The 27,509-nt window shown below is 42.4% G+C and overlaps 4 protein-coding genes across 4 annotated transcripts; 2 read left to right on the top strand and 2 right to left on the bottom strand.

Annotated features, from left to right (window-relative positions):
- Positions 1 to 2,921: 2,921 nt before the first annotated feature.
- Positions 2,922 to 7,738, top strand: LOC118416439 (alpha-2,8-sialyltransferase 8B-like). The gene is made up of 5 exons (XM_035821538.1): positions 2,922 to 3,123; positions 4,424 to 4,513; positions 4,842 to 5,402; positions 5,922 to 6,044; positions 7,245 to 7,738. Exons 1-5 carry the CDS (start codon positions 2,942 to 2,944, stop codon positions 7,399 to 7,401), a joined length of 1,113 nt encoding a protein of 370 aa, XP_035677431.1. The 5' UTR covers positions 2,922 to 2,941; the 3' UTR covers positions 7,402 to 7,738.
- A 1,665-nt stretch (positions 7,739 to 9,403) lies between these two features.
- LOC118415608 lies at positions 9,404 to 16,497 on the bottom strand. The gene is made up of 3 exons (XM_035820315.1): positions 16,353 to 16,497; positions 15,283 to 15,471; positions 9,404 to 9,634 (listed from the first exon to the last, which is right to left on the bottom strand). The coding sequence occupies exons 1-3, from the start codon at positions 16,473 to 16,475 to the stop codon at positions 9,404 to 9,406; spliced, it is 543 nt and encodes a 180-aa protein (XP_035676208.1). The 5' UTR covers positions 16,476 to 16,497.
- A 2,547-nt stretch (positions 16,498 to 19,044) lies between these two features.
- Positions 19,045 to 21,473, top strand: LOC118415177. Its single transcript, XM_035819557.1, has one exon. The coding sequence runs from the start codon at positions 19,203 to 19,205 to the stop codon at positions 21,450 to 21,452; it is 2,250 nt and encodes a 749-aa protein (XP_035675450.1). The 5' UTR covers positions 19,045 to 19,202; the 3' UTR covers positions 21,453 to 21,473.
- A 4,232-nt stretch (positions 21,474 to 25,705) lies between these two features.
- LOC118415606 (protein ANTAGONIST OF LIKE HETEROCHROMATIN PROTEIN 1-like) lies at positions 25,706 to 27,446 on the bottom strand. Its single transcript, XM_035820309.1, has 3 exons — positions 27,048 to 27,446; positions 26,528 to 26,665; positions 25,706 to 26,363 (listed from the first exon to the last, which is right to left on the bottom strand). Exons 1-3 carry the CDS (start codon positions 27,413 to 27,415, stop codon positions 25,913 to 25,915), a joined length of 957 nt encoding a protein of 318 aa, XP_035676202.1. The 5' UTR covers positions 27,416 to 27,446; the 3' UTR covers positions 25,706 to 25,912.
- Between the last annotated feature and the right edge of the window lie 63 nt (positions 27,447 to 27,509).

The raw sequence follows: 27,509 nt of genomic DNA, 5'->3' as shown, positions 1-27,509 counted from the left end.
ACGCTTGATTTGAACTTTTGCTTGTAATGCTCTTGTTGTCATGGTCTTTTTTAACTTATTTTTACAGTTAAAGATATTATAGAAAGGTATTCAACAGCTATGTCCACATTTTGTTGGTTAAAGAAGCACAAAAGCGGTCAGACGGCTATACAGAAGAGACACAAGTGAAAAATCGTGCGACGCTGGAAAAATTTTGAACATCATTCGATGCGTTGCGATGGCTGATTTTGCTTACGATTTTGCTGCGATTTACTGCGCTCATCGTACGATATGTGGAATATGCCGTCGCAAGAAATCGTACGCGCTTTGTGATCGGGGCTTTAGTGGTGGGTTCTGGTGTCGGGTGGGTGGAGAGCAACGTGGGTCATCCAATCCCGGCACGCGAGGATGCCAAGGACAACGATCGTGCCCCACAACTTATGTCTATGATTCTGTTGTGCAACTGACAACTTACAATTGACGACTGTCTACACCCAGTGTAGAACAATGTGGCGAGAACTGTCTGAACTGTCTGTAGCCGCAACTCATCAAATCATGATGCAATCGAACGATTGATTGAGCTGTGAACTTTGGAGTTATTTTACTCCTGGGTTAAACCGAGAGGAAAGGATATTTTGATAGCCTTGCAGGTATACAGACGGACGTAGCAGCGATCGCGCCGAGGAAGTACAGGGAAGTTAAAAGTTTGGATATTGCTGTTTTTGCAGGTGATGAGGGCATGATTTGGATAAAATGTTCAGCATCATCAAAATAATACCGCCAATAATCATGATACCGCACAGAAGATAAGCGAAGGAGATCTGCTTGTAATTTTCGAGGAATGCACACTAGTACTTCAGACACCCAACTGTTCAACACATTTGAAAACGATGCATGCTAGGACAACAAGGTCAAGCATTACTAGTTCCTCATCGGAAAAGGCATTATCGTGTTTTGGGAAGCACATAGCGTAACGTTCCTCGACAGATTTGCATAATGCTAAAAGCTCAAGACAATGATTAATTAAACAGTAAACTAAACTTCTGTTGGTGACCTGTAGCTCGTGTCAAAGTCTGACCTATTGTATCATAACTGTCCTTTGACCGATTGCAAAATAGAACGTCGCCATTTTTATTCTCAGTATATGGTTTCTGCAGGATATGCGCTTGGTCTCTGTGTGCTATGTACATTATGAATTGTCCATTCTGGCATGGAATGACTTTTTTTTTTCAAATTCAATTTTGGAACAGTCCACTTTTGAGGAGGGTGGAGTAAAAAATGCTCAATATGTTGATAAGCAAATTCCAGCCTTTGTAGTATTTCATGTATATTTCTTTGTTATATATTTCTTATTCTTTGTGAATATAAGTGCGAATAAAACAAACAAACAATCGAAAAAGTAAGTCAAATTTACATGACTTATGATAAGCCCAGTTATAGCCAGGTCTGAATCTCTCAAAATAAAGGTCAAATTGGAAAATTGTCCACCTGTCATTTTCCTACGGTATTGCAACGGGCTTTGTATTTTTCGTTGTTTGTGGACAACATAGATCGAAGAAAACTTTGCAGGTGAGTAGCGGTCGTAGATTGGAGGGTCAGGTTTGGAGAGTGGTAACCTAGCGTTTTTCTACGGTAGCAGCCGGCTTTGTATTATTGTGTGTTTGTCTGTTTACATCATAACCGTTACCCCAAGAAGCTGTGAATAGATCCTCATGATATTTGTTCGGTGAGTAGCGGTAAAGAAACTTTTAAGGAAGGTCAAGTTCGAAATTGGTTTACCCGGCTTTTTTCTTTAGGTGCTGCAGTAGGCTGTGTGTGTATGCGTGTGTGTGTGTTCGTTTGTGTGCAGCATAAGTAGAAAAGCTGTGGATGATTCTACATTACATTTGCTGAATGTGTAGGAGTTGAAGATAGCAAGGTCAAGTTTAATAATGGGACCGGTTCCTATGGGTACCTACGGTACAGCAACATAGCATAAATTTTGTGGTCAAACTTTCTGGAAGTGCCAGGTCAAAAATGTTATGTTGTCAGTTGTGTATAGCTACCAACAGTATTCTTCATAATAACCCTTGTTTATTTAGCGAAGGTACGTGTTCGTGGAACTCTAGTTGTGAATCCCATAGGTTATTTTAAGAATGAAGCATATGCAAGCATAATCTTAAATGTAGCCCAATGGAGTAATCGATGGATTTCAAGATGTTTTAATGCGCAGCTTTTGTTATTGTAGCGGCATATTAATCATAACAGTGCTTGTTAGTTTTTAATGTTGGCCAAGGGGTAAAATGGTAATTCTTATTGATAAGTCGCATCTGAGTGCTAATAATGATGTCAGGGAAATTTAGGATTCTATTAGAATGGGGTTAGAAAATACACACACCATATGTTTGCAGCTTAATGTAGGTGTCATTACTATTCTTTTAACTGCAAACCGGTCACTTTATTGAGTTTATTCCTAGAATACGGTGTGACTTCCTATGACCAAGATTTTTTGTTTCCTTGTACAGATGAAGTAACGACGGCAGTATAATCTTCGGCTCAGGGTTTGGTCCCTCCATGTCACCCTGATTATACTGAGTTGCTAAAGCTAAGAGCATTTCCTGCCGTGCGTGCAAATACGCGCTGTCTACGTGCCAAAACGTGGGCAATCATTTGGTATCCGTAGTAAATACCGCCTCCGTACGAACTCGTAGGAATTCCGCCGGATTTTGGAGCACGCAGACACGCCATAGAACTTAACGTGCAGGCAAAACTTTGTGTGCCATCGGACTGTGGATTAGCCCCCCGTACGTGCCTGGTACCTGCGACGCGCGTGCCCTGTACAGTCTGAACGTTTTCAGTAATACGTGGCGGACGTCGACGTGCCCCCCCCCCCAAAAAAAACCCAAACGGTGCAGACAAATTGCACGTACGTCACTGTGCGTACGGCGGGTTGTGCCCTTAGCTTAAAGAAGGCTACAGAGGAATGTCTGCAAAAATGGCATGCAACGGTACAAGAGGGATTTTCCGTGGCTCAGTGGGTAGGAAGAGGATGGGCTTCTTGGTACTGATGTTCCTTGGGCTGTTTCCAATGGTAGTGTTTGTCGTACAACAGCAGTGGACGTTAGTACGCGACAAAGCGCTGTTGAAAACATTGGAGTGTTACAGGTAAGGATTTCAATTGCATTTCTATGTATTTGCTTGACTTTGAGAAGAGTTATGTGTCTGAATTTCCTCATTAGGCTACAGCAAGTAGATTTTATGGATGGCATCTTATGCATAATGCAAAAATAATAAGATAGCGCAAAAAAAAGATGGGTAAAAAAAACAAGATGGCTAAATTTTTAGAATAGACACCATAAACGCCGTAACAAGATTTGAAGTAGCAAAATGTGGCATCACAACTATAAACAAAAGCATTTATGTGAACTAGTTTAGTAAAAGTGATACTAGTGTGGTACACTTTATCCCTTGCCAAGTTGACAACTACATTCATGACTTCCATATTGGTTGCACTTTTATAACTATCCAACAAGTTTCACTTCTGTAACTATAGTCATGGCTACCTCCCAAGTGCATTTTCTACTTGTATAATCATTAGGCTACAACACAACATGTTTGCCTATTTTAGTCTATCTGACAACCCCTAAGAGGAAAACAACCTTGTTTTTTTCTCTCTGAAATCAGGCGAAAATTAATGAGCGCGCTGATGTCATCCGTAAAATTTACTTGTTGTGGCCTTTAAATGATAATGCTGAGCTATTCATGTCTTCAGACGGGCAAGCTGAATCTGCATGGTTTCAATTTACAGCTCCTTTTGCCCTATTGGTCCTGATTTTTATATGTATCTTCATATTTCTAAAAAAAATGACGTGAATGATGATTAAAAGCAGGAAAAAACAAAAAAAATCGCTTTGCAAGGTAATATCATGTGAGAAAGTGCTGCTCCCAACTAATATGATTTTATGGAGCATAATGACTAAATTGCATAATGGGCTGATGAAGCATTCATTTTTGCTGGTAATATTCACTCAGAGGGATAGAATTGTGCAAATTGAGAACCATAAAGAACAGGGAGAGGTAAATGACAATTTTAAGTGGACAGAAATCAGCACCAGGGACAGGCATATTTGTGTACGGAAATCAGCACCAGGGACAGATCTGAGCGTGTTTGAGTTAGGCAACTCGCTCACAATTTCACGTAAAGGTTGCTTACTCTCTCTCTCTCTTCCCCTTTCTCTCTCTCCCAGTTTGGTTTCGCGAACGATGATCACTTGGTCATTAAGTTGATGATTTAATGTTTGCACTTTTCGCGAATTCTTCTTTACTATAGTCTACCCCACAACATTAAAATCACAGCAAACATTTTTTTCCTACCCCGAACTTGAATCCCTTCGAACGTAAGACATCTAGAGTAACCTTGTTCTATGGCTGATAATTGACTTCATTGTTGGTTTCATTTTTACAGATTACAGAGTGGAGCTAAGAATAACAACTGCAGCGCCCTAACTGACACCAAGAGCTGGAAGAGAAACGAGACTGTCATCAAAGACATGCAGTAAGGGAAACGCTTTCATGCCATTCTTAATCATTTTATTATCATGCGCTGCGGAACAATCAGAAGGCCCCGTTCTACGTTGGTTTTGACGCCATAACACATAGGTTCCGACCAGCACGGCGTGTATCGCTCCTTCTGATTGGTCAGAATGAATCGACACAGGCACTGTTGTCGATTCGCGTCGACATCGGCACCAATCTTAACAGTGATAGCAAAGTGTACTGTCTCAGATGTTAGTATCAAATATCTGTGATAAGGAAGTTTTAGCAATTGGTTCTCTGTGAAAGTCACCAAGTTAACAGTAAATTGATGTTAATCTTGTCTTCAGGGAGAAGGTGAAGCGGTTCTTTGACCCCACAGGCAACATCTCCCTTCTCAAGTACCAGGTGAAGCCAGGCGATCGCATGTGGTTCCTACAAAGCCGAATTTTCTCGCACTCGTCAGTGACGGTGTCCCAGAGCTTCCACAACATGCTGCCCTCCCGGCCACCGCTGGAGAATAAACACTTCCGCAAGTGTGCAGTGGTGGGTAACTCAGGAATTCTTCTCCACTCCGGGTGCGGTAGGGAGATCGACACTCATGACTTTGTGTTCCGGTGCAACCTACCCGAGCTGGAAGGCTACGAGAAAGACGTGGGCACCAAATCCAACTTCACCACCATGAACCCCTCCGTGATATTAACTTACTACAAGGACTTTGTGGAGCCGAAGCTGAAGGAACGCTTCATCAACAGACTCCGTCGTTTAGAAGGAGGAATTTTGTTCATACCTGCTTTTGTTGCAACGTGGGAAAACGAACATGTGCAGTGGACAAACGACATCATCGTAGAACACAATATCAACGTGCGAACAGCGTACCCAAGTCCAGACATGGAGAAATGGATAACAGGGTGAGGAATTCGATTTTACATTTGCTTCCTAAATGTTCACCTTGAAGAGATTCATTAGTCATGTATGTACACAGACAGTTAATAGGATTTTTCATCAAGCAGTGACTACTTTTTAAAGGTAAACACACGTCTCGACCTTACTAAGTTCTCGCAAGTCTCGCAAGAACTGGGTCTCTCCGTAATCAAGATGTACTGATAGCCATCGAAAACTTGGAGGTACATGTACGTGTGTTTACCTTTATAATGTAGTCACTGCTTAATGAAAAATCCTATGAACTGTTCACATATCACAAACTTTCACCTAATATCAAGCTACGGTAACTTTAGATTTTTTTTCATTTCTTTTCGCTAGACTTATGTTCCACCGTTTCAACTTTTCTTGTGAAATACTGTAAATGCAGAAACTTTCGCTGTGGTTTTATGTCCGAGACATGTAAAACAACATGTCATTTCCGACACAAAAATATGCGACCATAGACGATTCGTTCTTCCAAAGTGCTGACTGTTGCTCTTTTTCAGGTACTGGAAGTCTACAGAGTACAGGGTTGCCCGCCCTTCCTCTGGCTTGTGGATGTACACCTTTGCTGTCAGTCTGTGTGACGAGGTTCACCTCTATGGCATGTACCCTTTTGATATTGACAGGTAGGCTGTTTATACTGATGATAGTCTATTGTAAATTCATAACCGCGTAATTGCAGGTAACATGAAAGAGGGCATGCAAACAAATAGTGTAGAACAAAATGGATACAATGTCATGTCTCTGGTGACAGGCGTCTACAGTAGACTAATGTGAAAGCTTGGTCTAAATTCTACTTCTTTTCTGAGACAGTGGAAGACAAAGGATCCCTCCTTTTCTATAACGTATGAATTCTGTAATATAAGGAGTCTGTAGACCGAGAATTCATGATAGGATTGAATGGCCTCTTTAAAGATCTCTTTTCATTCGTGATTGTAGAAAGAAGAATGTGTTTTGTCTTTCACCGTGTTTGGCGATCAGTGTTTATGAGTTCTTTCGCACACAGGTAACTTCTTTTATCACCCTTTCTCTATTTCAAGGGATTTGGCACTAACTGTAATTTTGCTTTCATTCGGCTTGACTTGATTACTAGTATATGGATGGCATCTGTTTGGTACACCGTGTTATGGCAATCCTTTTGTTATACCCTCCTGACCACTTAGATTTTGTAATATTTCTCTGTTTAGTTTTCTCCCATGCTAACATCAGTTTTCGGGTGTCTAGAGGATGTCATCTAATTATATAATCAAGTCTGTATGGCGTTATTTGGGAAAGAAAAAATGTCATTTTGCTTTATTTTCTGATGTCTATTCTCCACATTAAAGGTCACAGCTTGGACAAAATTTTCTTTAGATCGCTCGCAGTTTTATTATTCATAGTACTTTGAAAATGTTGATAGGCTTGGTTTTTCTTCTAATGCACACAATACACTCCAAACTTACAGTACACACATACAAGAAGAATAGATTCAAAATTTGTTTACCCACACCTGCTGCCATACTTACATACGTACAGTAAATATCTGAAATTCGTCAATTTATAAATTTTAATAATGAACTAGTTAAACTGTAATATCCAACACAAAAATTGAACGCCATAGACCTCCTGCAACCTATGACCCACTGCTTACTGAGTCACGTGTTCTATCGGCATAACGTGACGTCACGACAGCATTGGAATGTTCATTCCTTGACAAAGACTGGTGCTGTTTTGTCGAAAATTTGGGTGTGTTGGACATTACAGTTAAACTAGTTCAATAATGACTTCTACCAGCACAGATGAACTTTCAAGTTATAGATTTTCTTCATTTCTTGCTATGTTTTTAGGTATGGTCGCAATGTTAATTACCATTATTACGATCCGCGACCATTCGCCACGACGCACTTCGGTCACGACATGCCGATTGAGTTTCAAGTCTTCAAGAGCCTTCATCAGAAGGGGGCGCTACGTCTCCAGACAGACAAGTGTCAATCATCGGGATAACATCCAGTCTTCCGTTGTCCTGGTCACAATACATAAACTCCAAGCAAATGAGTAAGGTTAAAACGATGTGTAGCTAAAAAGGCAAGTCCTTGGGTATACATTGCATGTATCATAAATGAGTATGCACAAAGCTAACAAAAACACAGCACACTCTGGTTACTGTTTTCCTAAAGCCTTACGCTAAGAGCACAACCAGCCCTACATGCAAATGCGTACTGTCTACGTCCGAAAACGCGGGCAATCTTTTGGGATCCGTACGCTGTACGTACCACCTCCGTACGAACTCGTAGGGAATTTGATGGATTTGGGAGCATGCAGACACACCGTACAACTTTACGTGCAGGCGAAACTTTGTGTACCATCGGGCTGCAGATTCGCCCCCCCCCCCCGTACGTGCCAGTACGGGCGACGTGCCTGCCCTGTACAGCCTGAACGTTTTCAGAAATACGTGGCGGACGTGGCCTCCCAAAAATACGTACGGACAATTTGCACGTATGGCGGGATGTGCCCTTAGCTTTAGGTTGCACTAGTGACTAAGACTGCATTGCCGCCTCATCCTTGCAGATGGCCCTTGATAGTGATGTACATGCCAGCGCTGTTGATGGCATTGACAGTTATGTGGTACTCCTGAAACAGCGATGAAAGATATACCTTCAGTGATTATTCTCTTTAAACGATACAGGGACTACTGCAACCAAATAAATAGCAGAGTTCTACCGTCGAAAACCTTTGTAATCTATTTTTCAAGCATTCTTACTTTTCCATTCGCTAAGCTTGTGAACTTGTCAATATCATTAAATTAATAACTAGATGTGTTCTTTCTGGTCGAAGATGTCGGTTGTATTATTAATATGTATATTTATTTGATATGGCCAGCAAGAAATCCTTGAATATATAAAATGTAGTGTACCTTTGTCTGATCCAGACTGGACACCGTCATGTTGGTCTGTTTTGTCTCGTACCAGAGTCCGGCCTTACTTCCACCTTCAACCAGACCCACCGACACCTCGTAGTACAGATCTAAATAAAAATAATCACATAGAAAGATTAAGGAGGCCATCCACATCCAGCTAGAGGGGGCGAAGCTGAACTGGAATGAGGGTTGGGAGCTGCCCAAGTGCTACCCCTTCTCCGCAAGGAGGCGGGAGGAGGGGGATGATCCACGTAAGCCTGACCTAGTCTCGTGTTCTCTCCCGAGAACTGAGACTATAGGTCATTCCCCGTGACGAAGATGTGCTGGTAGACAGCGAAAATTTTGGATGTACTGTACCTTTACAAAAACAGTCATTGATTGAAGAAAATTGTTGTAACTAAATAAAAACAGTTGAAGTATGGTTCTAGAAAACATCTATAGCATGACATCAATAATGATTTAGAAGACCACAAATTACAAGTTATCATAATTTCCTATATAACATTAAACCTTACTAGCTACATAGACTGATGTGGGCAGCACAACACAAGGCGTATATCTGAGGTAAACGAAGCACTGAAAGACGCAACAAGACGATGGAAGGAAGATGGTCTTGAATATGCTCACAACTTACCAGCGTTCGAGGAGCCGAAGGCACCCTCCCAGTTGATCAGCATCTTGCCTTGCTCTTCCCACGATATTTGCAGTTGACCTGAAAAAAATGTGCATTGTATTGTTGTTTGAAGTTTGCATGGCTACATTTTGCACATAGCGTACCATATCTGTTGTGTCACATACATTTGGTTCGATATGATTTTCAGATCTTTCTACCAATGGAAACATTGCTAGTGATGACGCGGTGATCTCCGGTGGCAAAACATAGCAGATGGATGGCCCCTTGTCATAAAATTAGTCCCCATTCAACTCGATTTTATGATAGGAATTGTGCTTGGTGTGATGGAATCTGGTAACATTGAAATAATGATTGAATTTCCTAAGTTCTACAATAAATGTTGGTATCGGCTTTCTTGACGTCCTCTACACATTTTCATTTTATGACCAGAAAGTAAAGTTCTCTTTCTTATATCTTTATGCGATGATAAAATTAAACCTACGGTTGGCAGAAGGCCTCCCCTGAAGTGCGATGTTGATCTCCGTGGAGACAGAGTCACTCTGCATTCCCAGGAAGTTCACAGACCGGACACTGACGATGTAGGTGGCCCCGGGAACGAGCTGCAGGTCAGTCAGGGTCGCCGTGTGCTCTCCTGTCCAGGACACCTCCTGCCATGCTGAGGTGAAGTCTGGACCCTCGACCATGTACTGAACAGATGATACGAGGATTATGATGATAAATAGTACACTACGTGGGACGGCGTAGCGCAGCGGCAGCGTGATCGGCTCAGGACCGAGAGGTCTCGGGTCCGAATCCGGCTGCCGTGTTACCGTGTAAGCCCTTGGGGAAGTCACTTTGCACGACTTTCCTCACTTCACTCAGGTAAAATGAGTACCTTGCTTCAGCTAAGGCCGTCCCTCGGATAAGACGTTAAATGGAGGTCTCGTGTTTAGGGAGAGCAACACCCAAATCATGTTAAAGAACCCGCCACATGTGCGATGGTGCGGTGTGAGCGGATCAAACCATTCCGGCCAAAATGGGGTAGGCAATCTCCCGAGCAGCCCTCGTAACCCCTGCTTCGCCTATTGAGTCAGTTAGAATGCAATCTGGCTGGTCTCATTCATGATGTTTCTAACCTAGGGCGAAGAGATGCTGTTACATTTACAATCGTGTAACCCGTAACCTTGAGTGGCCTTCAGGTCTTGATACGTGGTGACCATCAAGTAAAAATAAGCAGTACCGAAGATGATGAAATAGCGGTGTACTCTAATAGCGTTGTTATTTACAAAATAGAACATCCTTAGCGCGCAAAGCAGATGTTCCTATATGCTGACTTATTCATACCTGTAGATATCCATATATGTTTGTTTACTTGTCACTGCACGAAAAGGCAGATTTCCGCTGTGCAAACCCGTGTACACATGCAAGTAAATTCAGAGTTTCCACGAGTTTCAACGAGTGTCCACTGTGCGAACGTGACGTGCCCCTATATGGGGCACCTGTGCAAATCCGAGTAAACGGACCACTCGCGTGTGCATTACGTGCCCTTCCTGTGGAAACCCGTGTGCACTAGCTGTGCCACCTTAGTACACTTGTGCGTACGCGAGGAAACTAATGACGTATGCTTTTGTTCGCAAATGACTGATGCATAATTTGGCGGCTAATTATCACCTAATTATCTCCCCGGGCTTCGACTGCGCCGTAATTACACCTTTTGTCATTAAAAGAGGCGTTATTTTCACTGCCACGGGCTTTCCCAGTCCAAAAATTTACCCTCCCAGCTTTTCCCTTCCCCTGTATATAGTGTGTTTGCTTTTATTCGTTCTGAATGGTGAATTATCTTTCGTTATTTTTCGTTTTATTTTTTTTTAGATTCGACCGCTCTTGACGCGTTCCTTCATATGTACTTAGTGTCGTCGCTCCTTTGGCTTCCAAGGATTCCTCGGTCCACCGTCATTTATTTATTTATTGGTTTGGCTGTTCAGAACACACAGTCAGGGCTGCCCAACTAGCCACCGTCCTGTTGTTTTGGGGTTGTTATCCGCAGTCGCTCCACTCAAGGACGTTGTAAACGTTGTCCTTGCTCCACTGTGCAGTCGCTCCAAGTTTGATGACAGTAAATTCCTGTAGGTCTCTTGAATTCAGCATTCCTGCTCTGTACACTATGATGTCCAAGTGTCCTTTTAGACAAACAGTTGCTAGTCAAGAGCATTTATCACATCGTCGTTGCAGAATTCCAAGCGTGGACGTGCAAGTCACGTAACTGTATGTGGTATCCAATCCATCGTGAAACATGTAGGGCCTCCGCGGAGCCGAAGGAACTCCAAATCACCCAAGCCGCCTGGTCAGAAACTTGTGTGCCACGTAGAGATATCAGGCAGGGGCGCGTCTGGCGATCCGAGCGGCGGGGATCACCACACCCCACCCACAGAGAGCCCGCCCGAGCCTCGGTAGACTGGATAATAGTCAGGAAGCCAGTCGTTGCTCTGAAAGTAGAATTTGGTCCCATGGCACTAGCAGTGGAATTCAATTCGATGGCAAGATAATGTCCGGTCTTGACGTAGAATCATTCCCAAGCTCTCAATAAGTTTACCTGCGCTGTTTGTCGTGCGATCAAATACTAGCTATCGGCCGGTCTGCGCAGCGTAAAAGCACTCTGAATGAGAAGATTTGAAATGACAACCGTCACAGGTTTGAAAATTGGGACACGTGTGTTGATTGGTCCTCATTTTCAAACACCAACCTCATGTGTGAAATACGATTGGCTACTTCGGTGGGTATTTGAATACAAACAGACACAATAACTCATTGTATATACTATCTGTGTATACTGTATGTCACATCAAGGAGTTTGTACATAATGCCCTGCGTTCTACAAGTACTACACGAAGCTTGAGCTTTTCTTGTGTATCGATATCGTTGTTTTATTAAATATACAAATCGCATTTGTGTCTGCTGAAAGCCTACGTTTACCAACCAACACAAAAAAGATACATTTAAGATTATCGACCAACTACACCCTGTGTATATGGCCCCCGCTTAACTCCCTTCCATGGCAAACGTACTTTCTTAGCATTAGTCAACATTGAAAATCGCGAACCAGCCCCCATAAAATAAAATCCAACCCTCCTCGTAGCCTGCGACGGAGGCTATGAGACACGCGCGTCGGGGCGCCATGTTTCAAAACAAAACAATGAAATGTGTATTAGGGGATGGGTGCTTGTGGAAGTCCAGTAGTTAACCTTCTTGCTTTTCACCTTGCTTTAATACTTGACTTTAATGGTCGGAAGTACCCACTTGTGACAGAAATTTGCTGAGTTGATTAGTATTCAACTACATGGCGGGTCAAACTTCCGCCCCTCAATATTCAACCAAAAACCAAGCCAGGCATACAATCTCCATATTACCGATATAAACCAAAAATTACACTGTGAAAGTGAACTATACAAATATTGAAGTTCTCCATAACCTAAATATCTTTGTCGAAAAAAAGTCGATTCAAACTTTTACTAACAAGGAGTCAGTACAATGCAGATCCAACATAGTGTCGAAATGCGGCGTTGATATACTGTATAAACAAAGCCGACTGACAAAAAAACAACACTTTCAATCTAATAGAATCTATCTATTGATAGGCGCCGCACTCCAGGTTAAAGCCTAGATGACAATCAATTCATGTAATGTTGCATAGAAAACAATTCATATGTTTAGTTACAGAAATCGGGCACATCCGTTGAAATTGAATATGTTGTTTCACTAGTGACTTTTATCTTACACGTTATCTGTAAATAGAGGTAAAGTAGTTTGCTTGTTTCGCGGCACGATTGTGTTGCAAATCTTATTTCGCGCACTGTTGGCGTCGGTTTCATCATTGATTTTCCCACAAGTACAGACCGAAATGTGGCAAGCGTTCTGGGTATTTTTACTTGGCAATTCACATAAGTAAATTATCAGACCCTTCTCAGCCCTCCTTTGTTAACGATAATTGTTCAACACGGGAAGTGTGCAACAGTGGGACGCGTGGACTCTTCGCGTGCCCTATCGTGCGCACAGATTTTCATTGTAGGGGCACGCGGGAACAGGCGGTACGTGGAAACCTGTGCCCACGGTGAGGACACGTCAAGTTTCACCATCGTGCACAAAGTTGGGAACTCGTGGAAATCTTTCGTTTCGTGCAGTGTGTACTGTACGGTTATAAACCCTACGAAAGTCGCTGTACTTTTGTCGTGTCAATAAAGATTTCATATTTTTGTTTGAAAACATGCAGATAACAATAAAGTATCATGATGTAGGGTGACTGTTTCTACCGAGATTTTTCAATGAAAGAAATGTCGTGGGCGTAGGTGAGACGTCACAGTACACAGTTGGTATTCAGAGCAATTATGACACTTAATATAACAGTTCTTGATTGAAAATGATACTTTTAATAAGTTTTATCTCATGGTTTAACTCCTGTAAATATTAAATGTATATGCCATGTGGCGCGTTGATACACCCGCTCCTCTCGATCTCGGACGTACTTGGATGGGAGACCACCAAGGAAGACCGGATACTGTAACCCGACCAAGAATTCACGAATTTGTCTTTCGGAAAAGACGAAAAATGGGGGTCGCGTGCTCGAGGAGGCGCCTCAACCACGTTAATCAGCCTCATCACCCATATCCAGTATTAGGGTGAAGTGCACGAAGTTGCCCTAAGTTAAGTTAGATGGGAGAAGTTGTCCAAAGTTGTCGGAAGTTGTCCAAAGTTATGATGTCATCCTAACCATTACGTCATCCTAACTTTGGACAGTCAGCCGGGTGGTGTCCGAAGTTGTCGGAAGTTATGACGTCATCCTATCCATTACGTCATCATAACTTTGGAGAGTCAGCCGGGTGGTGTACGAAGTTGTCTGAAGTTATGACGTCATCTTTAACCCTGACGTCATCCTAACTTTGGACAGTCAGCCCGGTGGTGTACGAAGTTGTCCGAAGTTATGACGTCATACCCTGACGTCTCCAAACGTTTTACAGGCAGATGGAAGGTGTCTACAGGTGTACGAAGTTGTACAAATTTTACTTGTCTTTTATCTTACTCAGGATGGTGGTTAACGTTTTAATATTTATTTGACACAGAGTTCTCCTAATAAACTTGAGTTCTGTTGCAAGAGAAGCACATAAACTTTGAGATTGATGTCTATCATAACCAATAAATATGAAGGATACCTACTTGCTTAATTCTTAAAACTCTATGTAATGTGGAAATAACTGTGTGAAATCGTACTCTTAGGCCTCGTTCATGATGCAAAAATTCATGCGGATGCATCCGTATTGTTTGCTGATACGGATAGATTTGTCATCATGAACGCTCCGAAACGGATTTGATGCGGATTACGTCAAGTAACTTTGCACAATTCGGACAACTTCGTACACATGCCACCCTACCCTGCCCATTGTACGAAGTTAGATGACGTCACGTAACTTTGCACAACTTCGGACAACTTCGTACAAATGCCACCCTACCCTGCCTACTGTACGAAGTTAGATGACGTCATGAACTTTGCACAACTTCGGACAACTTCGTACACATGCCACCCTACCCTGCCCATTGTACAAAGTTAGATGACGTCACGTAACTTTGCACAACTTCGGACAACTTCGTACACATGCCACCCTACCCTGCCCATTGTACGAAGTTAGATGACGTCACGTAACTTTGCACAACTTCGGACAACTTCGTACAAATGCCACCCTACCCTGCCTACTGTACGAAGTTAGATGACGTCATGAACTTTGCACAACTTCGGACAACTTCGTACACATGCCACCCTACCCTGCCCATTGTACAAAGTTAGATGACGTCACGTAACTTTGCACAACTTCGGAGAACTTCGTACACATGCCACCCTACCCTGCACACCGACTAAGTTAGATGACGTCATCCAATAAATGATTGACGTCATCCGTGACTCCCCATATAGCCTCAAAGCCAGTAGGAAATGGTTGTAACTTCGTACAACTTCGTACAACTTCGTACACCCTAACTTCGTGCACTTCACCCTGATACTGGACATAGCTCGCCAATGATAGAGGTATTCTATTTAATTATATAGAAAGTAGATTCCCTCATTTTAGATACATGAGTAGCACTGACAAGTTTCTATTCCTCATGCGTTTTGACAAACTAACCATAGCTAAATCCATACAGTCCTACATTTTCACCATTACCAAGAAGCGAGAAGAAGCCGAACTTCTGTGTTAGACAAGATTTGTGATACTTTTATTTGTATATATGTTTTGACTTGTTGTGACATGTGCTTAGCTCGGTTGGGCAATTACTGTACAATTATTATTATACGTTTGAAGCAGAACTTTACCTCGTAGTACTGGATACCGGACGGGTCCACAAACCCTCCCCAGGCGATGTGCAGTCTGTCCGGGGAGTACTGGTAGTGATTCCTGGGAGCGTACTGAGTCACGGGCTCGACCACAACCGTGACATAGGCGTGCTCAATACTGGGGGGCACAGAGGTCAGGACCACTCCGTCTGAGCTGGCTGTGGCAGACTGTAGGATAAAGAAGCGACAAGGTTGTTTCCTGGTTAGGAATCTTTACGTATCAAATCAAACTTCTGGCATTAATGCTGTGCCCAGACCAGGAAACTGGATGGTTCCTTCACCAGGATGCTACATGTTGTATGCAACAAACCTTGGTGGGGACACACAACAAACAAAAAACTGTATGGGACTCTTCAACCTATTTCAACTGAAGTCAGGCGACGCCGATTAAGCCTTGCTGGACATATTACTCGGCATGGCGAACCAGCCTGTAAACTACTCTTTTGGTCCCAAGAAGCAAACAGGAGAAGAGGACGTCCATACCTCACGCTAAAGAACTTTATTGAATCAGAGACTGGACTATATGATAAAGACCTCATTGAACTGATGAAAGATAGAGCACACTGGAAGCAGAACTTTGCCAATGCTTCAACTCGATAATGACTCGAGTATGAATATGTATGTATGTATGCAACGCTGTGCCCTTTAATAAAATGCTGTCTCCTTACTCCACTCTTTCACGTGTGGAAATGGTTACCATTAGCTTCGGTTAGGCGTCCATCTCAGGATTAGTTTATAATGCCTTTTGGCCACACATACCACTACTGTCACTGGCTAGACCCATTGTCAATGGGGTGTTTTCAACCTTCATGTCAATACTCTAAACAGAGTATGTTTTCAACCTTCATGGCCATACATTTGTACCTTTAACAGAGTTGGTTTTCAACCCTCGTGGCCATGTTCTAAACAGAAAAGGCCATGAAGGTTGAACCATTGTTAATTTTGTAATATAAGACGGACCTTCCGAATGCAAGACGAATATTCGTTATCCCTACGTACGCCATTGCACCGCGTACCGGTTGCCTTGAGAAATATATTCCATCACCCACCTGTCCGGCGTGGTTGTGACAACGCACGATGACGTAAACCTTTGCTCCATGTGCGATGAACCCAGATGAGTCAATACAGGCTGATTTTCCGTCTTCAGCGATATAGCTTGTGGTGAACCTCATCAGGTTGGCCAGGTGTGAGGATGTACCTGAGTTTATAATCCAAGGCACAGTACGTTTGCAACATTTGCACAACAGGATTTACTGACCAACCCTGTAGTGTATATGGTGTCAAAAGCTATGGTCCTATAACCACTAAATAAACCACCGAGTGAGCAAAGCAACAGAAGTCATCAGAAACAAAGCATCACGCCCTGCTCTACTTCTGAATTCATCAGAAATATAGCACCACGCCAAGCATCTCTACAAATATAATATTCATTTGCGCATTGAAGATACAATGTACAGTCAACCTTGGTCTGAACAACGAATTCAAATGACTGACGAAAATCGATCCAGACAGACAGGAGGATGTGAGATTTTAATGTTGTGGTGGTTAACCGTGCCAAGTGGTTGGCTAGCCAGTTTTGACATTAATGCCATTACTATCTTTTTGTGTCAGAATTCTGTACCTAAACGTAACGTACCTAAAGCCAACGTAACGTACATAAAGCCCATTCACAGTAGTTGATGCCGCTCTCGTCGGCGACATCAGGCCAGCGGGCACAGATGACGTCACTGTTCTGTTACTCAAGGTCGACTGAGTCCTGCTCAGACCCGTCCAGAACCGTTCCTACGACCGGTGGAGTCAGGTCCACCAGCGCTGGGTCGGAGTAAAGCACTGAAAGTAATATGATACAGTGTTCCATGAAATATATATATTTATATATATATATATATATATATATATATATATATATATATATATATATATCAAACGACGCCGACTACTCCTTGTCGGCCATGTGGCTCCGTAGCCAGCCGGAAAACTCTTGTTCTGGACACCTGATTTATGTAAGAAACGTGTTGGTCACCCCAGGCTAACTTTGAAGAAACTTATTGAGTCAGAAACTGGTCTAGAACGCCTGGAACTTCTCACCGCGATGACAGACAGACTGGAAGACAAACTTTACTTGCTGCACCTCATAGAGGATAATTAATGATGATGATGATTGTCTCTGTGGTTGTGGGTATGCTCGTGTGCCGGATTCTTTTGTGGTCAGCATAACTTTAGACCCTCTGAATGTATTGTAATAGTATTTGATATGTGGGTAGATCTTGGAAAAACGAAGGTCAATTTTAATTACAAACCTCCAAGTTGACCTTGATACTGCAGCTGAACCTCCATTTCTTTTTTTCCTGGACGTGCTAGTGGTTTGACTTTTGGCGTAGTGTATAACGTGTGTTCTAATAATGCGATAACAAGAAATAAATGTGATCTGAACCTTACAATTTCGTCATGAAACAAACTTTAAGGTAAAGACTTTACCTGCTGACAGTCCTGCAGCATTGGTGGCCAACACAGTGACGTGGACGTAGGAACCGTGTTGTAAGAACAAGTTGCTGTTCCGAGCGCTCTCCTGAATTCCGAGGGGCACAAACCCTTGCAGCTGGGTTCCACCTTGAAAAAATTAACAATGTGTCTCAGTAACGTACATACAAACAGATACCACATTACTGATGGAATAATATTGTAAAAAAATCGACTTTTCGAACCAAGCCGTTAAAAGTAGATTGACAAGGTCATCCCACAAACTGAACACTACTCGCTGTAGAACTGAAGGCTATCGAAACAGCGCTGTACCCTAATATAGTCCGCCTTTTGAACAAGGGATTGCCACCTGTGTACTTATGTTTTGTATAAAATCAAGAGGCGAGATCACTAGCGTTTTCGCCCCCCTTTAGCGTTTTCGCCCCCCCCCCAAGAGCAGCTGGTTACTACATATTACAGGTGCGCTACCTGGTACTACACTGCACCTTGGGAGTAACGTATATGGTGTGTTACCTGGTACCTATATGGCACCTTATTACCGTACCGTAAGATGTCATACCTCGAAAGTCGATACTATATTGTTCGGTGCAAACATGACATTGAAATGAAAAAGACAATTTTTGCAGCTGAGGTGGCATAAAAACAGTGCTACTGCGAACGTATAGATCAACACCGTCTATGGTACGGAATACGTCAGCTATATGTTTTCAATTTGTCACAGTGTTTCTTTCTTGTGCTGGAAACATTTCCAAAGCACTAACAAAAACACACGTGAATAATAGTTTCTCATTATAAACACTATCTACGCGCAAGTTGATATAGCTGTTGCTAAATGCTACACAAACATTGGTAAAGTACCAGTCTTAAGAAACACGGGTAAATGCATCAGTTCCTAAATACTAGAAAAAACAGTCATGTTGGAGGTGAAGATATCCCTTGGCCAGGTGCATATACCAAAATGTGCGTTATTCTAATTAATACCTAATATTTGCATAATTAATAAAGACATTACATAGTTCTTTTGTGGTCACTTCATGGTAGAGACTTCATGTTGGAGATATATAGGTTGCTTGAGGACAGGTGAATACAATGTCAATGAAATACATCTTATGTCAAGACTCAGGTATATGCAATAATGGGAATACAAGGGACCCAACCCTCCTTGTCTGAAACAAGTTCAACTAACTTATTACCATGTAATTACGTTAATATTGATACTATGAATGGAGTTATGTATCAAACTCGTGTATCACAGATGGCGGACACGACAAGACGCGCGTCACTTGTGCTCCGCCTGTAAGTGTATTTCAGAGCGGTTAGCTTGTGTAGCGGAGTGTTTTATACATCTTATATTCATTAGAGTTCACAAGTGTCTACTGTATACTAGTTTTAGCGATATTTTGTTGCATCGTTTAATCATGGGACGCGAAACAAGCGGAGACAGCGGAACGCCTGAGTCAGAGACTACAAAGCGATACAGGACAAGGTCCGGCAACACCAAGACCAAGGGGTGGAACACATCGGCAAAGAACATCCCCGAGTTTGAAACCATCATCGAAGATCACACAGACGCCAGCAAATCGAAGGTATGCAGTTTAAAGTTCCGTACCTCCAAAGATCGTGTACCAGTGTGGATAGACGCTAGCAAAGCCGTATTCAGCGACTCGCTTGGAAAACAAACGGGCTACAAGTTCACCTGGAAGGGCTCACAGCTATCCGTCAGTAAACCCACCGAGACCGGAGACAACGCCAAAATCCTAACTATCCACTTCTACAACACCGGCACAATCCTTATACAGGGGAATGGATCAAACTGGTACGCACGAGAAATCTTTCCACAAGTGAAAGAACTTGTTAGCAATAATCAAATTGGCGCATCCTGTGACGCCCAAGATGGCGGACATGACAATGAAGATCTGGCAACCGAGAGGACTGAAACAATAGACGACAACCTTGAAACAATAGGGACCAGTTCACAAGATGATGCGCCCGCCATTACGACGTCTGGAACCAGCACAGAGCCAACTAAGACCTCGTCTGTCACAGTAGACCCGACTCAAGAGAAAGAAAATTCGTCGCAAAACACAATTCCCAAATCACCGATCACATCGCCCACTCTCCGTAGAGTGTTGGGAGGCCTCGAAAACATCATTTTAACCCCACTCTCAAAAGTTCGCAACTCCGGAAAGAACAAAGAGGGAAGGCCACAACATGAAAGCCGTTCTCGGCGCGCGCTGCCAACAGACGACGTCCAAGACAAATCAACAAGTGAAAAGTGCAACTCGGTGCATGAGACACTGTACACGTCGCTAGTGGATGATCTGAACAATTTGAAGTCGCTTGTCTTCAGCAATAAGGTCACCATGGACAATCAACAGAAGTGCATAAATGACCTGACGGCTAATGTTCAAAACAGGAAGAAAGAGGTGGAGAAACAGGCTCGACAGATTCAAGATCTGAACACTGAGTTAGAGCGACAACGCGAAATCTCCAAAGACCTGGCCAAAACAATCTCCTCTCAAAAAGCTGACCAGGAAGCTCTACAAGCCCAGCTAACACTACTGCTAAATCAACCTCAACCTCAATCTGTCAGTTCGACGGCCAGTCGCGTATGCAGCAACTCTCAACAGGACGACTCCAGAATCCAGCGCCTCTACGCAGAAGTGGTTTCCGGCCTAGAACACCCGAACTCTTCCCCCGCCACGCAAATACCGAAACCCTCGGACTCAGAGGCCCCAACAACCACCAATACACAGCCACGTGCCCCGACAACCGCAATCAGCCAGCCACCGGTAACTACCGACACCCAGCCACCAGCAACCCCGCCGACTCGGGAACGTGTAGTTCCCGACAAACAGACCCCGGTAACTCCAGCAGCACAAACATCGGGAAACGTGAAGGTGAGGGTTCTTGCTGACTCGTTATGGAATGACGTGGACCCGACAATAATGTTCAAGGACAGAACCGCAACCATAACAAAATCAACCACACTTCGCAAGGCTTCCGAAAATGCTCTCATGCTCCCTGACAACAACACAGAACTGGTCATAATTCATGTTGGATCTAACGACATGGATAACACCAAAGACCGGAACGACAGCGTCAACATATGTGTAGAACAAACCACCAAACTGATTGACCGTGCTAAGACATCATACCCCAACGCAAAGATCGCCATGTCACAAGTCTTGCCGAGAGGTTCAAACACGCAGTCCACCCTCAACAAAAACATAGCCACCTACAACAATGCCATCGAACAGTCCTGCCTTGAAGACAACAAACTCATCTACATCAGACACAGACTTCTCTCTCAAGACCGTTCACTTTACAAACGTGACGGTATCCACCTCACACCTGACGCAGGCGGCGTCAAGTTGATGGTGGCTGATGTTAAGCGCACCCTGAGGCACCGCCAGGAAGCCATGGACTCCAGACAGCGCACCAAACAAGCGAGAGGACCGCAGTGGATGCCCAGCACCCAGCCATACCCGCGGCCAGGACAACACCCCCCACCCCTCTGGAACACTCCACGGAACCCGCCGCAGATGTACCCGAGGAACCCAGCACGTGCACCAAGCCGCCAGGGGACCGACTGGAACAACACACGGGACAAACAGCAGACCGTGGAGAAGCTGTTACATATGCTGACGGACTTCCTCAAGCAGTGAAAGTCAAACAGTAATGCAAAGATTGGAAGACTTTGGACAATCTGTGAGTATATATGTAGCTGATGAGATAATGAGTCGATTTAAAACTTTAGTTTGTTTAACATATACATATATATTTTGACTTATCATTTATACCTACATGTACCAGTAGTGGTTGCAATATGAGTAAATATGTAAGGTTCAGTAGTCAAACATAAGATATTTCATTCCTTTGCCTTATTTTCACTGTTCTGACTCTTCTGTGTAGTAACCTCTCTTCAAGTTTCCTTCTCACCTGACTATAAAGCTATTGGGCACGAATTACAGTTACATAAAGTAATCCATTTCTCTTTAGGATTCAAGAGAAAGGACAAAAAAAGGCAGACACGTCTGCAGTCTTCGTACGCCGAGCTTCACAACACAATAACCGCTGTTCAAGAAGAAAGCAGAAAACAACAGGAAGAAGCCTGGGAGAAGGAAGACAACAGGCGGAGAGAGGCAGATAAGGAGAGAGATGCTGCCTTGCAGCAGCATGATGTAAGGATGGCGCGGATGCAGGAGGAGATGTCCATGCGCATGGTAACACATTTTGCATCTATGATGACTCGCGCCTTCCAGCAATTTAATAACACATCATCCAACCCCAGCAGCCCCAGCACATCACAGCAGCGGCCTGCCTCTTCATTCTCACAGGGACTCCATACCCCAGAACCATTCAGAGGGGGTTCCCCGGGCCTGAACCCTTTTCCACAGGGACCCCTTGGCCTGCCACCATACACTCAGGGACCCCTTGCATCACAACTGTACACTCAGGGACCCCCCGCCCCACAACCACATGCACAGGGACACCTTGCCCCACCACCGTTCCCCCAGAGACACCCTGCCCCCACCAATGTCCAGCAGGAACACACATCATCCTCAGGCTTCCCACACAATAACACCCAAAGAAACACTGGCCCAAGCAGTTCCCAGGAGGAGGAGGATGAGCTAATCTATTTCAGGTTGTGATTCCTTACCTTACCTTATTAGTTGGATCCTGCCATGACTTCCATTTTGTTGAGTATGTTGTTGGACATGTAGATAGTCTTCCCAGTTGGGAATGTTGTTTAGCATGCAGATCCCAGGAGGACGAGGATGAGCTAACCTTCTTTCAGTTGTTATTCCTTACCTTACCTTAGTTGGATCCTGCCATGACTTCTATTTTGTTGAGTATGTTGGTGGACATGTAGATAGTCTTCCCAGTTGGGAATGTTGTTTAGCATGCAGATCCCAGGAGGAGGAGGATGAGCTAACCTTCTTTCAGTTGTTATTCCTTACCTTACCTTAGTTGGATCCTGCCATGACTTCTATTTTGTTGAGTATGTTGGTGGACATGTAGATAGTCTTCCCAGTTGGGAATGTTGTTTAGCATGCAGATCCCAGGAGGAGGAGGATGAGCTAACCTTCTTTCAGTTGTTATTCCTTACCTTACCTTAGTTGGATCCTGCCATGACTTCTATTTTGTTGAGTATGTTGGTGGACATGTAGATAGTCTTCCCAGTTGGGAATGTTGTTTAGCATGCAGATCCCAGGAGGAGGAGGATGAGCTAACCTTCTTTCAGTTGTTATTCCTTACCTTACCTTAGTTGGATCCTGCCATGACTTCTATTTTGTTGAGTAGGTTGTTGGACATGTAGATAGTCTTCCCAGTTGGGAAGTTCAAGTTAAACAGTATTTGTTGTTGAACATTTTTTTACCTTCCTCAATCAAACTTTTTTTTACTCAAACTGTTGCAAAAAAGATTCTTGATACTTCAAATTAATATACAGTAGACTGTTTGTTGGTTACAACTTTTTGTTTCTCAGAATGTTTCAAACAAAAAGACTTCCTATATAAAAGTAATATACAACTATGTATTTTTTATTGGTATCAAACTTTTTTTACTCAAACTGTTGCAAACCCAAACGAAAACTTAATATATAAAAGTAATATACAGCAGGCTATGTATGTTGGACAGTATATGTTGTGGAACATGTATTCTAAGTCAATAGTATTCCCAGTTGGGAATGTTTTCTTAAGTTAAACAGTATTTGCTGTAGAATATGTATTTTTTCTAAACCTTCCACAATCAAACTTTTGTACTGAAACTGTTGCAAACAAGAATACTTAATATATGAAAGCAATATACAGCAGGCTATGTATGTTGGTTACAAACTTTTGTACTCAACTGTTGCAAACAAATATGTTCTTGAATAATATATGAAAGTAGAAAGTATTCCCAGTTTGTAAGTTTAAACAGTATTTGCATCTTTTTTTACCTTGAACAATCAAACTTTGTACTCAAACTATTGCAAACAAATATATGTAAGCAATATACAGCAGGCTATGTATGTTGGTATCAAACTGTTTTTACTCAAACTAATGCAAACAAGAAGACTTAATATATGAAAGCAATATACAGCAGGCTATGTATGTTGGTTAGAAACTTCTGTTCACAAACTGTTGCAAACAAGATGACTCTTAATATATAAAGGTAATATACAGCAGGTTATGTGTGTTGGTATCAAACTTTTTTTACTCAAACTATTGCAAACAAGAAGACTTAATATATGACAGCAATATACAGCAAGGTATGTATGATGGTTACAAACTTTTGTACTCAAACTGTTGCAAACAAGATAACTTAATATATGAAAGCAATATACAGCAGGCTATGTATGTTGGTTAGAAACTTCTGTTTACAAACTGTTGCAAACAAGATGGCTCTTAATATATAAAGGTAATATACAGCAGGCTATGTATGTTGGTAACAAACTTCTGTATTCAAACTGTTGTAAACAAGAAGACTATATATGAAAGCAGTATACAGCAGGCTATGTATGTTGGTAACAAACTTTTGAACTCCAAACTATTGCAAACAAGAAGACTTAATATATAAAGGTAATATACAGCAGGCTATGTATGTTGGTTACAAACCTCTGTTCTCAAACTGTTGCAAACAAGAGGACTATATATGAAAGCAATATACAGCAGGCTATGTATGTTGGTAACAAACTTTTGAACTCAAACTATTGCAAACAAGAAGACTTAACATATAAAGGTAATATACAGCAGGCTATGTATGTTGGTAACAAACTTCTGTATTCAAACTGTTGTAAACAAGAAGACTATATATGAAAGCAATATACAGCAGGCTATGTATGTTGGTAACAAACTTCTGTATTCAAACTGTTGTAAACAAGAAGACTATATATGAAAGCAATATACAGCAGGCTATGTATGTTGGTAACAAACTTCTGTATTCAAACTGTTGTAAACAAGAAGACTATATATGAAAGCAATATACAGCAGGCTATGTATGTTGGTAACAAACTTTTGAACTCAAACTATTGCAAACAAGAAGACTTAATATATAAGGGTAATATACAGCAGGCTATGTACATGTTCTCAAACTGTTGCAAACAAAAGGACTCTTAATATATAAAGGTAATATACAGCAGGCTATGTATGTTGGTAACAAACTTCTGTATTCAAACTGTTGTAAACAAGAAGACTATATATGAAAGCAATATACAGCAGGCTATGTATGTTGGTAACAAACTTTTGAACTCAAACTATTGCAAACAAGAAGACTTAATATATAAAGGTAATATACAGCAGGCTATGTATGTTGATTACAAACCTCTGTTCTCAAACTGTTGCAAACAAGAGGACTCTTGACATATAAAGGTAATATACAGCAAGCTATGTATGTTGGTAACTTTCGTGCTCAAACTATTACAAACAAAAAGACTCTTAATATTTGAAAGTAATGTACAGCAGACTGTATATCGGTTACAAACCTCTGTTCTCAAACTGTTGTAAACAAGAAGACTATATGAAAGCAATATACAGACAGGTATGTATGTTGGTAACTTTCGTGCTCAAACTATTACAAACAAAAGGACTCTTGATATTTGAAAGTAATGTACAACAGACTGTATATCGGTTACAAACCTCTGTTCTCAAACTGTTGTAAACAAGAAGACTATATGAAAGCAATATACAGACAGGTATGTATGTTGGTAACTTTCGTGCTCAAACTATTACAAACAAAAAGACTCTGAATATTTGAAAGTAATGTACAGCAGGCTGTATGTCGGTAACAAACTTTCGTACTCAAACTATTACATAAAAAAAACATATACTGTATATGAAAGTAGATGGTATTCCCAGTTTGGAATGCTTCTGAAGTTACACAGTATTCCTTACCAATCCGTGCCGTAACACATACAAATATAAATATGACTCTTCTATGCACTTTCAGGCGCCTCATATGTCAATGGAGATTTGTCTGTTTGGTATACATGAGTACACGGAATGAAACGATAAGGGGACGAGAATAGCAATCATTGTGTGAGACATGTGGCAAGAGATGTAGACACTGACAGTTCCCCAAATTGTTTTTGCATGTTGTCCTGCAAAACGTCTGCTTCCTCCTTCCAGAGAAGATTTCTGAGCAATTACCTTCCTTGTTCCTCTAAGGCAAACCTTCTGCATATGGCATCCCTGGCGTCATTTGGCGCGGCCTCTTCAACCTGCGGCAATTGGGCCCGTTGGCGAACTACATCATGGAAAAACCACTCCATGTCAAACCCCTCACCGTGGATTTCGCAGATGTTATGCAGGGTACAACATACACCCACAATTTGGGGAACTCTGCCAACGTCTACATCCAAGCGTTTTGCAAGACATCGCCATCGGCCTTTCAGGCGCCCAAAAGCGCATTCGACGGTCATGCGTGCACTGCTTAACCTGAAGTTAAAATGCGTCTTGGCACGATCAAGGCGACCGTTGTCAGCATACCCCTTCATAAGCCACGGCAAAAGCGGATATGCCGGGTCACCCAGCAGCATAACTGGAACCTGCACCCCGTCTATCTCCTTCGTCAAGTCCTGCCAAACACACAGAAGACTTGCAATGACAAAAAATCGGACAGGTAGGTACATATATCTTAGAAAATCTGAAGTCATATTGCAATTTCTGAAATATCACAGTATGTTGTTTTCAAGATCAATAGTGCGTCTTTTCAATACCCTTTAATTCATTGCTATGGTCATAAAGACATTAATTTACACACAAAAAATACCTGTGGAAACAAGGTCCCTCTATCCCCACGCTTGAAAATGTCGGATTTTCGCAGAACTCTGGCGTCGTGTACGCTGCCTGGGAATCCGATAGAGATGTCTGTGAACCTTGTACGAAAAGGGTGAGGAAATGGGCGTTAGTTGTACAACTTGTACAAATACAAAGCTGCCTGAACAAATGTGAAATTGACTTATTAAGTTGAGAAAAGGAACGTATTAAAGAGTATGAACAAGTGTATCCATATCTGTATGGTACTTATAGACGAGCATCAAACTTTAGAATGCTTTCTATGATCTTTCATCTTGGCATAGCTGGTAAATAAGATTGATACTCTTTGAGTAGGGTAAAGCAGAATAGTATGCTTAATGCCTGTTTTATATTGTTAAACAGCAAAAGTGAAAAATTAAGCAAATGGTATATTATACTTTAAGTGTATTACAAAAGATGTTATACTTTGAAAATACATAACTAACGATCTACAATACATTCAAGACGCATTTAAAAAGTCACCTGTAGAGGTAGTCGACGGTGCCTTGGAGGAGCATAGAATACCATCCCTTCCTGTTGTGGAAGTCTGGGCCTTCTCCTGCTGGTGCTCTGACAGGGATATGGGTCCCATCGATGGCCCCTCCGCACTGGGGGAAGTTCCTTACTTCTTCGTAGCCCCGTATGTTAGCGCGTAATCTTTCTCCTGTCGGCCATCTTATGTACTGGGGCAGGAGAACATCTACGATAGCTTTGCATACGCCATGAATAATTACACAAACAGACCCTTCACTGATGCCGAAAAGATCGGCGACAGTCCGAAACAGGTCACCCGACGCCAGCCAGTACATCGTCACGGCAAGTCTTTTCTCTGCAGAAATGGCGTCGCGCATCTGAGTGTTCTTTTTCTCAATGGACGGCCGCAGTTCGTCAACTAGACGTTGAAAAGTACCCCTGCTTAGCCGAAAGCGGCTGTACCAATCCCGG

Source organism: Branchiostoma floridae, chromosome 5, assembly GCF_000003815.2.
Source record: "Branchiostoma floridae strain S238N-H82 chromosome 5, Bfl_VNyyK, whole genome shotgun sequence".
Classification (NCBI taxonomy): Eukaryota; Metazoa; Chordata; class Leptocardii; order Amphioxiformes; family Branchiostomatidae; genus Branchiostoma; species Branchiostoma floridae.
The sequence above is the reverse complement of the archived record's forward strand: the minus strand, read 5'-3'. Positions and strand labels throughout refer to the sequence as shown.